General features: G+C 36.5%; 1 protein-coding gene and 1 non-coding gene across 5 annotated transcripts in view; both read right to left on the minus strand.

The window, feature by feature from the left end:
• LOC134532038 (tRNA-uridine aminocarboxypropyltransferase 1) overlaps nt 1-9,447 on the minus strand; it is a 25,309-nt gene extending 15,862 nt beyond the window's left edge. For 2 of the 4 annotated variants that reach the window (XR_010075117.1, XM_063368176.1), the window contains exons 1-4: nt 8,838-9,447; nt 7,761-7,901; nt 3,923-3,984; nt 1,301-1,410 (exon numbers count right to left, since the gene is read on the minus strand). Coding sequence is in view for 2 of the 4 variants with exons in the window: in XM_063368176.1 (XP_063224246.1) it covers nt 1,301-1,410; nt 3,923-3,984; nt 7,761-7,901; nt 8,838-9,029 (505 nt within the window). In the remaining 2 variants the exon portion in view is untranslated. The remainder of the gene's footprint in view (nt 1-1,300; nt 1,411-3,922; nt 3,985-7,760; nt 7,902-8,837) is intronic. The other 2 variants (XR_010075118.1, XM_063368178.1) reach the window with 1 other exon arrangement.
• Nucleotides 9,338-9,465, minus strand: LOC134532405 (U11 spliceosomal RNA). Its single transcript, XR_010075140.1, has one exon. It is a non-coding gene; the product is annotated as a U11 spliceosomal RNA (small nuclear RNA).
• Between the last annotated feature and the right edge of the window lie 4,133 nt (nt 9,466-13,598).

Below are 13,598 nucleotides of genomic sequence, written 5' to 3' on the forward strand. Positions count from 1 at the left end.
GACAACAGAATATTCAGCTGTACAACTAATCTTCTAATATCTTTGGAAATTTCATTAAGAGCAAAAAACTAACTGCACTTGTTTAAGGTATGGCCTCACCTCCCATGTCTAGTTATTGCATTTTTATTTTTTTTTTGTAGTTGGCATAATTTATACATATTTTCAACTACATGAACATTTAATATCATATTTTGTTGCCAGACGTCACTAATCGTTTCCTCGTTTGTAAAAGAATCTGGTAGGTGTTCTAAACCAAAACTTCTACTTAAAAATTTATACTTTTTATATAAAATTGAAATGGGAATTTTTTTTTTTTAAATCCAGCATGTCCACTGGGGCAGAGCCTTAAATGAGAGATCCGTAATACGGTTTCACTGGATCATTGTGCTCTGAATGAACGGAGGCAATTAACAATAAAATTTCCACCAAATAACACTCCACACATTTAACATTTAACATTATTGCAGCCAATAGGTTTTCATTATGGACAAGGTGATTTATTTAGGGTGGAGAGATAGAAACTTTCTTGGAATTATACACTCCTATATTCGGTGGTGCATCAAGGTCAGGTTTTACCCCCTGCGTAAAATTTCTTCTATCTTCCCATTTCCCCAAGAAATGAAGTTATTGAAAAAAGTAAAAATAAGACACACATAGTCGTAAGGGTTTTTTTTTGTTTACTTTACATTATAAGCATAATAATACTTAAAAATAAAAACCTTCATATTCATAGCCTTCCCCTAAATTGGCTCTCTACAAATTCTGCAAATTGGGAAGTAGCACCATCAAAATAAATCCTTCCTTTTCAATTTACAAGATGGCTACGCCGCAGAGATGAGCTTGACTCATAGTGAACCTAACATAACTCTTAATTTTAGTTTGGAAAAATCTTTTCTCTTATGTTAATGAAACACACAATGTTAGGAATCTTAAGGCTATAGTCATAGTTGGTACAGAATCAAATTTATATTTAACTACAAAATCTAAAAAAAAATCTTTAAGAAGACCATTTTCTAGTTACTTGTTACAGTTATTTACTAAAAACCAGTTTCAAGTAATATAATTATAAACTGTAGAGACCCCAATTTTTTTTTAATATTTGATTCTTTGTCAGTGATGACACCCAGGATGGCCCTCACACACCTGTTCCTATGCCGCTGACTATATTTAAAAAAGAAAAAAAGAAGTAGTTATCATCGAAATTTTGACAAACTTGACAAGATGCCCCACATAAATGTCCGCTTTGGTAAAATCACTGCGAATTAATAGTAAATAACAACTGCAAGGGTAGCGATGTTACCTCGCAGGCGGGGATCCTTGTATATGCCTCGGCTCTGGTTCCAAGTGCTGTCGATGAAGACAGCCCTCGACACGGGTGGATTGGTGTCCCGGCCACTCTCTTGTGACCTGCTGCAAAGGTGACATTACGCCTTCTTGCTCGCTGCTACAGTCCAGTCCGTCTCACGCTCAAGCCAAAACAGCTTGGCAACATTACAACTCATATTTTATATACTATGCCTAGGGACCCCAGAAAATGGTAAATAAAACTGGCTCATTTCGGTGTAAAAAATGACAAAAGCGGTGCAAAAATAAACAATCGCCATACCTATCGATAATTATTATAGGTTTTGGTAAATATTTAATTTTATTATTTGTTGATTTTTCTAAGACCTAAATAAATTACTATTATTAGTTGTTTATTTCATAACAGGCTTTAATTTCATAGGTGTGGTAATTTTGGTAAAAAATGACCATTTTATTAAATATTTCTTATATAATTATATTTAATATTAAATCCCATTTAAGGTGCTGTTTTGTATATCCAAGTTCTTGTGTGGATTTTTTTTAGCTACAGTAAATTGTGTATTTGGTAAACTTTGCTTATTTATTATTTTGATAAACTTTCATTCCACCCGAAAACTTTGACTATAGTTTCAGCTTACTTTGTCAGTAACGCCGGGCACCAATTTGTAAAAGTTTGCCAAATAAATTAAAATTTATTTACAATGTATTTTTCTGGGTTCTTTAATATATTCATCTCCATTTTGATGTGGAATTTTGTTTGTACTTTATTTCCTTGACCGCGGCACAAGCGCGTGGCAGGAGGTGTAGCCTCGCCAAAAGAGTTGTGAAGGCAAAAGGCAGCATCACACTGGTGACATAACAAATGTATTTCTCGAGTGCAAACAAACAACTGTCCTTCAAGGGGGAAAGAAAGGAATCAAAAGACATTGTTTCCAACAGTTTTCATGCCCTTACTATTTAGTTTTGTTTAAGAGTTTATTTTTACCTCGCACATTAACCGATTTTGAGGGGGTCATGACATTGTGTATGTATACTTACAGCAATCAGGTTGTCCACACATATCTGCTATAAATTTTCCCTGAGATTTCCAACTAAAATTTCAAATTTACTTCGCAATTTTTTTAAAAACTATTTTTTTTTCAATTTTGCGATTTTGGGCGGGGGGGGGGGGATGAATTCATCCACCACCATCCCCATAACTGGCAAAGTTTTCTCTCCACTTTCTTTGTTTCAACCAGAACCTAGTACTGTTAAATCTCGTTCATCTGGATCTTCAGATAATCCAGATCAGAATTGTAGACATTTTACCGAATGTTCACATAAAAATGACTATTGTATTCTATCTATGCAAATAAAGGTGGTTTTTAGCACTCAATAATGTACCTGACTGTGCTTCATTCAAACACCATATACATATTTGAAACAGAAGAAAGTTGACAAATTCTTTGTTAAGAAATGATGTGAAGAGTTATTTTAAATATTTTTTGCAAGATAAAAAATATAGGACATGTGATTTTGTTACAAAACATTGTTTTTTTATCATAGTAAATAGTAAGAAAGTTTATTTAAGGATTTTGCTTTGCTTATTACCCATATTACCTGGATTATCCTGATTTTCGATTGTCTGGATTACTTTTGGTCCCAGTTAGTCTGGATATACGAGGTTTAATCGCATATGCCATTTTATCGTAGGTACGACTATGCACTAAAACATTTTGTAGCATGGTAGCTTCTCCTTATGGTGCACTTGAAGTATTTTACTTAACTCACTGTTTTCAAACAAATTACCTACTACTGTCAAAATTATACTTGATTTATAATTGTGGCTAGTATTTTTATTTCATAAAATTATTTCACAGTTGGATTGATAGCAGACTGAAGCATAAACTATTTGTAGCAGCCAGTCTACGAACTTCAGGCATTCGATTACGTTAGGTTCATAGGTCTTGTACTTTAATAACGAAGACAGATATTTTAAAATAAGTGACAGAAAATTGTCATGGCCTAAAAACTCTCGAAACCATGATGGCGTTTTTAGGTTCCTCCCAAGTGTATTTTTACTTTAAAAAAAAAAGAAATCTTAGGGTAGCTTTTGGTAGAAATATATTCCAATCAAATATAGTACTATAACAAACCAGACTTAAAAACATAACTATTTTACAAAAAACAAAAATTAGGTGCACTGGACAAACAATTACGACCAATATGCTACATACATACGTACTTTCCAACTCCAAATAGGTCACCATTGCCATTAGTTCATGGGAGAGTTACAATTTATTGACAGTGTTCTTCCTTGACTACTTAAAGCAGCAGTGCTGAAATTTTTCATTTACCTCCGGCTTCGAACAACCCTTGCGCCGACGCACTTACAGAACAATCCCTACGATTTACACACGAGTCATTTTTTAATGCCAAACCTTTTGGAAACTATATTTATTTAAATATAGGCTGAAAAAAAAAATGTATATAATAAAAACACAAGTCACAATTATAAATCAATTATAATTTTGACAGTAGCAGGTACTAATTTGTTTGAAAACAGTGAGTTACGTAAAATACTTCGAGTGCACCGAAAGAAGAAGCTAACCATAAGCTAATATGAACCGAGGTTTACCTGAAATGCTCGACGAGCGACTTCACAGACGTGGCACATTTTCCCGGGTACACCAGCACCACCTGTGGAACAGCACCTTTAAGGGGGTTCGGTCCCATTCCTGGTCGCTATTTTTATTTATTTATTTATTTATCAATTTGTTACATGCCTGCCGACGGCATAAGGCCATGGGTGGTAGGCACGATAAACATAAAAAATTACATTGACAAAACAACCACATGAAACAATGAATAACATTGAGGACACTACTTTAATAACACATACACAAAACAACACAGCAGACAACTAACAGATTCATATTTACACTGGCTGAGGTTACCCAGCGTCGAATATCGTAAAAGGACAATATGGGAAACTCTGGCCAACTAGCGTTGGCGAAGTGCGAGACATTTTCTGCATTTCTTTCAAGGAGCTCACGCCACGACTGTAACCAGTTTGTCAGACTTAATAGTACGTACACTCCAGGATAGCTAATATCACTTGTCTTGCATATTTCTTACCAGTTTCCCACATTGTCCCTACTACGATATTTGCCGCCATTGCCCAGGCCTTACACATCGTGAAGAGGCTTCTTTTAAAACAATGGAATAGACTCTTTATCATGGAGATAACAAAAAACATCAACAACGCAATAGCCGAATTTATAAAAATGTACTGAAATCCTGATTTTAAGTGTGTGGGAACGGGGGATCGGAATAATTTTCTGAAATCTCACTTAGACAGTGACCTTCCTCGTGTTTAAAAAGTTCAAGTGTGTAAAAATATCACCAAGATTGGATAATATGTAAACCCCCCTTGGCAGCTGAATTTCATAAAATCTGTTCTTAGTGGACGCCTGTGTAGAAAAATAAATATACGTGCTAAATTTCAAGTCTGTATGTCTTAGGCCTGGTTTATAAACTACGCAAGGAACGCAATGTCGCAACACATGACCGACGGAAAAAAAATCTATGGTCGTTCATAAACCACGCAAGTCACAAGACGTTACCAACTTATGTTACTAACTCAAACAACATATAAGATAATAGAAAAAAAATACCTACCCCTCGCTTCTTTTGATAATTCATATTTATCATGAAAAATTAAGATATTTTCAAACATTGTTTTAAGAAAACTTTTTTTTTTACTGTGTTAAATTTTAACAAGTGACAACGCAGAACATTGTGGGCTTCTATATACTGAAGTCTGTATCTTTTAACAGTTTTCGGAATATTATGTCAGTCGGAAATGCAAGCCAAGATGCAAAAAAACAGAAGTTGAACAATACTTGCGTTGCATTATATCTAGGGACAAGATTATATGGTGAATTGTGATAAAGCCGAAATAACGCCAAAAAAAAAGTTAATACATCATAGGGCACTAAAATGCAACAAAAAATCATGAAATTAATCAGCATATTTAATTAAAACTCAACTCTGATTAAAAATGAAATCTTTTAATATATTAAATTCAATGAATGCAAATGATTTAGCACCAAAACGTATGTACTAAATATTTTGGAAAAAATGTTGCTTTTTTTTTATATTCCAACTGTTATTAGTAACTAATTTTTACATTACGACATTGGAACATTTTTCAAACGCACTTATACTTGCTTTGACATGCTTATTACAAATTATTATTTTGTTAAAGTAGGTACCGTCAGTTGGGGTAACATTGGCCCTTTGAGGGTAACTTTGGCCCAAGACAAAAAAAAATGTTAAATCATGTTACAACTCTTCCAAATATTTATTAGATGTGATGATACATATGTAACATATGTATCATCACGTATCAGTAAAATGACACTGTTTTGGTGGTGTAAGTTTTACTAAACAAGTAAGTATTGTATTTGTTGAAAACGGTTCTATCTTTGTTCAGAAACAGTTTATAAAAAATTAAAACAATAACACCGAAATCTCGTTTTAAAAACAAAAATTGGCCAACAAATAAAACTGTAAAATCTTGTCTCTAATTATTGTGCATTGCATAGTTTATAAACCAGTTCTCTAAAATGTCTAGTTGTTGATCATTTTGCACCTTACGTTCTTGTGCTCTTGCATAGTTTATAAACTAGCTAAACCTTAAAGTTTCTGAGAATGGGGAATACTGATTTAAAACATTTTTAAGGACATAAGTCATCGCTGGTTTTTACTGTAGGGCATAGAGAAACCACAAGATGACTACACCAATACAAAGAACAAGAAGCCAAAATCTGCAGTAGGCCTATATGCATTCCCAAATTTGACATAGGCTGATTTTGGCTTGTTTTTCTGTGCGTTTGTAATTTCATCTCTCTTCTCCATTCTTGAGATTTATCTATGACATACAATGGAAACCAGAAATGGCATATGTCCATAAAAATTTTTTAAATAAACACTCAAACATTTAGACTTTTTGAATGTCTTATAAAATAAATAAAAATGACCACTGAAAAATATAAATATCAAAATTTTAAGTTGACCACTTGGTAACACTTTTGTTTATGTGGGAGGTCGCAGCGAATACATGTGGCGGCAGTGGATTCTAAGCTCGCCTTCCTGACGCCCCGGTAAGGAACGAGGCACCATTAAAATTATAAGGGTATTTAATGCTCATTGTAACCATTAATATTATCCACACTACATTAAAAAAATACTTACAATGAGCATTAAATACCCTTATATTGTTAAGCTCGCCAAAACCTTTAAGCAATACATGTACAAACAAAATATAAAACACTATTCCACAGATAACAAAGGATGTAGGGATGCATCAGTGAACGCAAGTATCACATACCAAGAACTCTCGAGTTCAGTGGACACATAAAGGGTTGTATCGGCATCTCGGTAAATATGTAGTGTAGCGGTATTTGCGAAAAATAATGTTAAAAATTCGAAAATACTTTTATTATAGCAGGTATGCTCTTTAACTTCCTCTTTTCATTAAACCCGGCGGAGATAAGAAATTCCAAATACTTTAGGAGATATTGAATTTTTTAATTTTCATCACAATACCTGTGCATTCATGCGGCCTTCAACATTGTTTCTTGTTTATGAGTATGAATTTTTTTTTTTTCACGACGTAGGTGAACGGCTACATCATTTTCTACTAATGGCAAAGCAATTGTACCCACCTCTAACTTAGATGAGTTTTTAACGTTTCAAATTTTAATGTTTTATTTGTTATTTGGATATTGTTGCGCAAGTAATAAGTAAAAAAAAAAAAATATTATGCGAGTTCCTACTGTTCATCCTTTGTCTCGGTATGTTTGGTCAGGTCAGTTACATTAAAAATACTTTAAAACTAAACAACCATTAAAATTAATTCACATTATTTTTAATGTCCGCTTAGTTTGAAAGTATTTATAATGTAACTGACCTGACCTAGTCGACCATTTTAATTAATTATGCATTCACCATTACACGCCAAAATAAAAAAAATTCCGCGATCGAATGATAGCACAGGTCTTGTATTGCAAAATAAGAACGGCGATATCTCCTAAAGTATTTGGAATTTCTTATCTCCGCCGGTCTTAATGAAAAGAGGAAGTGTAAAAGCATATAATAAAAGTTTTTTTCGGATTTTTAACTTTTTTTTTTCGGAAATACCGCTACACTACATATTTACCGGCATCTCTTGTGAGATAGTCGCGTCCACTAAGATGCACTTTTAGTGGACAAGAATTCAGAAGCAGCCACAGGCTCCTTACTATAGGCCAATCAATCCCTCCTCCAATAGTCGTGGTTTGTGATTTCTATTTGTGTGTGTTGATGAGATAACTAATACAAGAGATTTTACTCCATTCCATTTTTCTAAATGCTACAAGCAACAACTCAAGTTGCGCACCATACTGTAACTAAACGGTTCTCAAACCTACCTTTTCGGTGTCCTCGAAGTTTGGTATGGATGGGTACGTGTAGACTCTGACGTCGTCTGGGGCTAACACCGCTACGTGTGCTGCTGTGCTCTTCCCATCAATTTCTCGTGCATGCTTTATTATGTCTATTTTCACAGGAAGCTGTAAGACACAACATCACATGTATTTCCACCTGGCTCCAAGAAAAAAAAAACATTATTTCTTGCCAGTATACTTTGTAGCTAACTGGACTTTGAAAAAAAAAAATTTCTAAGTTTGTGGAAGTATGCAGAAGAAATAAAGAGGAAAAATGTTGATTGAACGGCTTGTCATTACGTGTATCAAACGTAATAATACCTTTTTGTCTGTCAGGTTACTGTAATACACATAAGTCTCCTCCATATTGCTAAAAAAATCCCTGTTAAGGGTTGACGCTTGGGTTTGAATGCACAGTAGAGACTCACAATTTTTTTTTAACATAACTTGCCTGTTTTGTTGAAGGCAATCGTACTACTAACTACCATTATGTTTACCCTACCCCTATCCTGGCACATTTTTTACTAAATCTGCACACCCACTTCTACGCATAATTTTATCCTGCATCCTCCCCCCTTCCCACTATCGCATTTCCCTGGAATACATTATCCCTTTCCACCCTTCTCCCCCTTGTCCTAATTACTAACTGTTACCTACCATCATTGACCTCCCCTCCTGTTCTGAAACACACTTACAAATACCTGTGTTAGTATTCCCACCACTTCCCTATTTCACGATACGATGCACTTAAGAACTCTCTCGAAACAAGGCTCCGTAAATTTAGAGGGGGATTGTAGTATTAGTAAGTAGTCTTCTGAAAAATATTAATAGAAAATTCTGAAAATGGTTATTTTGAATTTGTCTTATTTTATCTAATCACTAAGTATTTTAAACGGAATTGCAATAAGTAGTTTACTGTTTTGAGCAGTTGGTTAGGCTTCGTTCCTTAACTACATTAAAAATAATGTAAAATCGTTTGCACCGTTTAACATTTAAAAATTAAAACACTTAATTTTTTTTTTTTTTTTTAAGTAGTACTCAAACATAACCTAAATTACCCACCTTGACTCTTGGTATTAATCCTTGCAATGCTGTAACTGGTATATAGCAACTATAACAGAAATATTTTCTTGATTTATTACAATTACTACATAAACTTCTGTTTTCTATATCTTCTAACACTTTCCAGTCACTGATTTTTAAATTCTTAAATGGTTCTGCATCTTCAATTTGTTGCTTATGCTTGGGATTCATTAGAGCAAGTCACAGCTTGTGGCATTAATAATTAAACACTGTTTATATTCTCATAAAGCTATTGACACGTGACCGTAATACTAAAAAACTATAACGCTATAATTATAATTCATATAAATTCTGTTTACAAAAAAAAAAAATGAACAAAACTAACTCAATGAGTCAAAAACCGAGCGAAGAAAAGCAAAATGCTAATACTCTACGTGAACACACACACACCCTGTCAACTTCAGCCAAAGAATTAGTTAGCGGAGCGCTACATGCCACAAATATCATCAAATACTCTAATTCTAATAGTCAGATTCATGAGAGGCGCCGGTGCAAGTTGACAGCCAACTGCCTCTGTTTTCAAAAATTGTGTGTTGGGTATGTCTTGATAGCCATACCCTACCAGCTAATTGACTGGCATGCCATTAGAGCGGCAAACACCCTTTTATAATTAATAATAATAATCTATAATTATATATAATATTGTTGTTATTGACCGTCCGGTTAAAAATTTTAAAAACCTTTGATTTAAAAAACATTAATTATAATATAATATTTTTTACAATTTGGAATATTCAATATCTAATTTGCTGAAACTAATTGATGTATAGAAGTTTACAATTTCACTAAATAAACTTCACTAAAAAAAGTATTACTATTATATAGTTGCTGCCATCTGTTAAGTGTTTTGAAACTATATAAAAACAGCTATTTCATTATTTTGTAATTTTTTTATTTCATGTATATTTATTAAAAAAAATTATTTAATATAATTATTTCTTTAATATCTACTTTTCGAATTGAGATAACTTTATAGATATAAAGTATTTTTTTTTGAAAAAACATACGTTAAACGGAGACTCCAATACTTAGTTTTTCGTAATTGAAATCATTTTTAAAATTAGTAACATCCTAGTGTAGTCTTTCAAGTGAACTAAGTAAGGTAAGAATATGATAATTTATTTATCTAACGCCTAACTTATAGTGTAGATTCTCATTTTGAAAAAAATTAAATAACATATGAAAATGTTGTTTTCTATTACTTCTTATGTTCCTGGCTTTCCCCTAAAATTACATTTTGAAATTCACGCGGTGTTAAAAATCGAATTGTCTTTGTATCTCCTGTAACATACATTTTGCTTAAAAAATTTTGCCGACTCATTAAATTATTTAATTATTTCAAATGCCAGTTTTAAGGTAGATTTCGAAAGGAAAACACCTATTGTAACCGTTAACTCGGTGAAACGTCCGAAGGGAAGGGTTTTGGGAAAAAATTTTTGCTAAAATTAAAAATATCGTATCTGTATGAAGTTGTTGCATCACAAAAGAGAAATAACAAAATAATGGCAATACCAAATTTGACGCCGACCGTCGGTGCGCCCTCTGGTTCGCACAGGCCGTTATGTCACAACATTTACTCTTAAGTGCATCGAACACACCCGAGCGTGATGTCCGCCGAGTGGGTGAAAGTGCACCGCGACGAACACCAAGGCGACGACAGCGCCCAGCCGGATGTGGCAATGTGTGGAACTAAAGTAGTTATTATTCATTTAAATCAAAAACAACCAAATTAATAACAATTAAAAGATAATTAATTCAAGGAAAATTATGTCCAGTTGTTCAATAATCATATATTGTGAAATATGTCATTTAAGTCCAAAACTGGTCGGAGCTGTTTTTCCCGTGCTTCACGTGTCTCGACGCGAGGTCGCAGGGCGTCCTCGCGCTCAGTTGCCGTCGGGGACTCGCAGGGGTCGATCGGTCCGCGAACGCAGAGCCTTCAGATTTCGCGCCTCATACAAGTCTCAGTAATAGTGTAAGTTCTTCGAATCCTTTTACCAACTCTGCGCTGACCCCACTCAGTCGCACGTCATTTCGTGCGACTCGCTACTTAATCATTTATTCCCAACAGGGAGATTTTCAACTCTTTACGTAATTTTCCTGTCCAGAGTTTAAGGACAGCGTAAATGAGTCTTACGCAGTTCTCAGGCTTCGAAGCCAAGTAATCATTCTCGTCAAAGGTTCCTAGCCAGCCTCGTGTGTCGAGTTCTAATCCGTTAATCTACGTATCTAACTTTCATCTAATTTAAATGTGTAACTTCTACATGTAATCTAACCACGTCATAACTGTTTAATAAGTGACTGTAACTTGTATGTTTGTATCTAACCGGACCTACGTACTTTTCGGGACTTTTATGTTTTACAACAGGTTAGATTGCAACTAACTTTAGAACATTCATTCGTATGTGCTGTTTCGCATAATAATGTCAATCTCTGCATAAGTTGTTGCAGCATTGCAACTTCGCGACTATCCGCCGCATCTTTCACGTGGATAACTGCCACAGTTTAAGCCCGCACATACCATTTTGCCAACTATCCTGGTCGCGCGCATCGTCTACGCATAGAGACTCGCGTGCCACGACGGTCAGACAACAGACGCGGCCAGTACTTGGAGCAGTACATGTAACGGTTCTTAATAAAGTGCAGTGTCGTGTCAACCAGTTTACTATTTATTTATAAGGCGTCCTGGGTGGCCTGAACAGCCCAGGTAGATTCCAAACCGTGACGCGCTCCAGCCTGCAGCCACGAGGCCGAACCCCCGTTATTGCCCCTGAGATCACTTTTCAAACTAACAATTAGGTACTTAAAAAACTTAGACAGGCAGCGGGAGTGGCGTCAAGTTAATGGTAGGTATTAATCTTATTCCATACTTCAAATTTTAGATTACATATGACGAACAGTTTTTTTTTATATTAATAGTGTGCAACCACAGATGCAGCCATCCATTTTTACGAAGTACCAAAATGTGAGAATGGGACACATTTTTCGAGCGAGCATGACTTTCACATCATTAGATCCAATGTGGCTGCCAGTGCAGACCAGCCATAGGCACCCATTTCTGGTGCATTCGAACAGAAAGAAACCTGGGCACACTTACCATACACCAACAACATGCAGACCTGGTTCACAAAGCTGCTCCCCCCCCCCCCCCCCCGCCCTTCCCAACACAAATCCAAAATAATGCTATTCAGAAAGGGGTACTCCCGCAACAGAGTAAGCTAGATGGCTGGTATCCAAACTCGAATCCACCACCTCATGGAGGGAGTGGGAGCTGCTGGAAAATGAACAGTTGACCACCCAGGTGGCAGCTTGGTGCCAGTTTTGCCCTGTAATCAGGTATCATTGGCACGCATGTCGCACACATAACTAGCAGCTCCAACATGCAGATGTCGGGAAATTAGTAATATAGGGCGAGGACTGGCTATTCCACATCTGCACACCTACCAGAAAACAACTAACCTTGCATAGGCCTACAGATTCGACCTGCTGCACACTGCTGTTGCTAGGAAAGCACCGGAGCAGCCGACGAAGTCCTGCAAGGGGCACTAACAGCATAAGCTCTACATCCCATTTCGAGCCCTGGCGGAGGTGCAGCTGCAGAGCTGTAGGTAAGGCATCTGGGCTGGATGTGTCCAGAGGCAGAAGGCCTCGTCCACATCCTACTGCTGCTCAGAAGGTAGCCCGGCAATGTGCTGGTCAGCACTTCCACCAGCAACGCCTTCGTTGCAGAGTACCTGGTGGCAAAAAGGGACCCGGTACACAAGGAAGGGCCCTTGCAGCTGGCTATACTGGAATTACTCAGCACCAATATAGGTAATACCAAATTGACGATCCAAAACCGGGACCTGGTAAGTACCGAAGCTAGACCAGGAAGATGCCCCAATTTATATTTGGGGAGGAGAGTTTCACTTCGGTATCATTAGTAAACAAACGGCATAGGTACAGCCTAGGCTCCCAACAGCTCCCACTTCCAGACAACAGAGAAAAATTTGTCCTGTTCTGGTTTTTCCATAGCAACATCAGGCGGTGATTGAGGTGGTGCTGCATCAGTAGTGTTGCAGCGGAGGACTTGATACGTCACAACATGATGGCAGAGCATGCCATCTACATTATTCCTCATTGAACCATTTACCAGAAATCACAGAGAACCACAGGGAGACGGAGGAGATCCACAAATAGGTGGTCGAGATGCTGAAGGATGGCATAATAGAGCCAAAGTAGTCTTTAAAACTTCCGCAAAGCTATAAATTGAAAGAATGACGGCTTATTTTAGTACTTTGTAAATTTCAAGCTGATTAATGCGATGTAACATTACTGCATCTCCTCCCCGATTGGCATTTCGAAAGTTCTGGCCGTGTTGAAATCGGAATACTGGAAACTCTCAGTACTGACACCCACCAGGAAGGCATGGGTGTAGTGCTTTAACAGCACGATGATTCCAAGGAATGCAGGGTCATCAAATACAGCAGTCCCAAAGTTCAGTCCTACACAGAGGTGAACGAGCCAGTGTCTCTCGCCGGGGCGAATATTCTGTGTAAGCATTGTGAACAGTGCTTATAGTTTGAGAATATTATGCATGTTTTCTGAAACTGCACATTCTGAACCTTTGCGTTTGTGATCTTTGTTTGCAATTGCTGGACAGCCCCTATTTTTACAGCACGTCATCACTACATGCTGTTTGTAGCCGGTCGAGTTGCCTACTCGCCCTCTCGCCCTGTGCGGCAGCGTACCCGTCGTGGA

This window comes from Bacillus rossius, chromosome 5 (genome assembly GCF_032445375.1).
Source record: "Bacillus rossius redtenbacheri isolate Brsri chromosome 5, Brsri_v3, whole genome shotgun sequence".
In the NCBI taxonomy this organism is placed as follows: Eukaryota; Metazoa; Arthropoda; class Insecta; order Phasmatodea; family Bacillidae; genus Bacillus; species Bacillus rossius.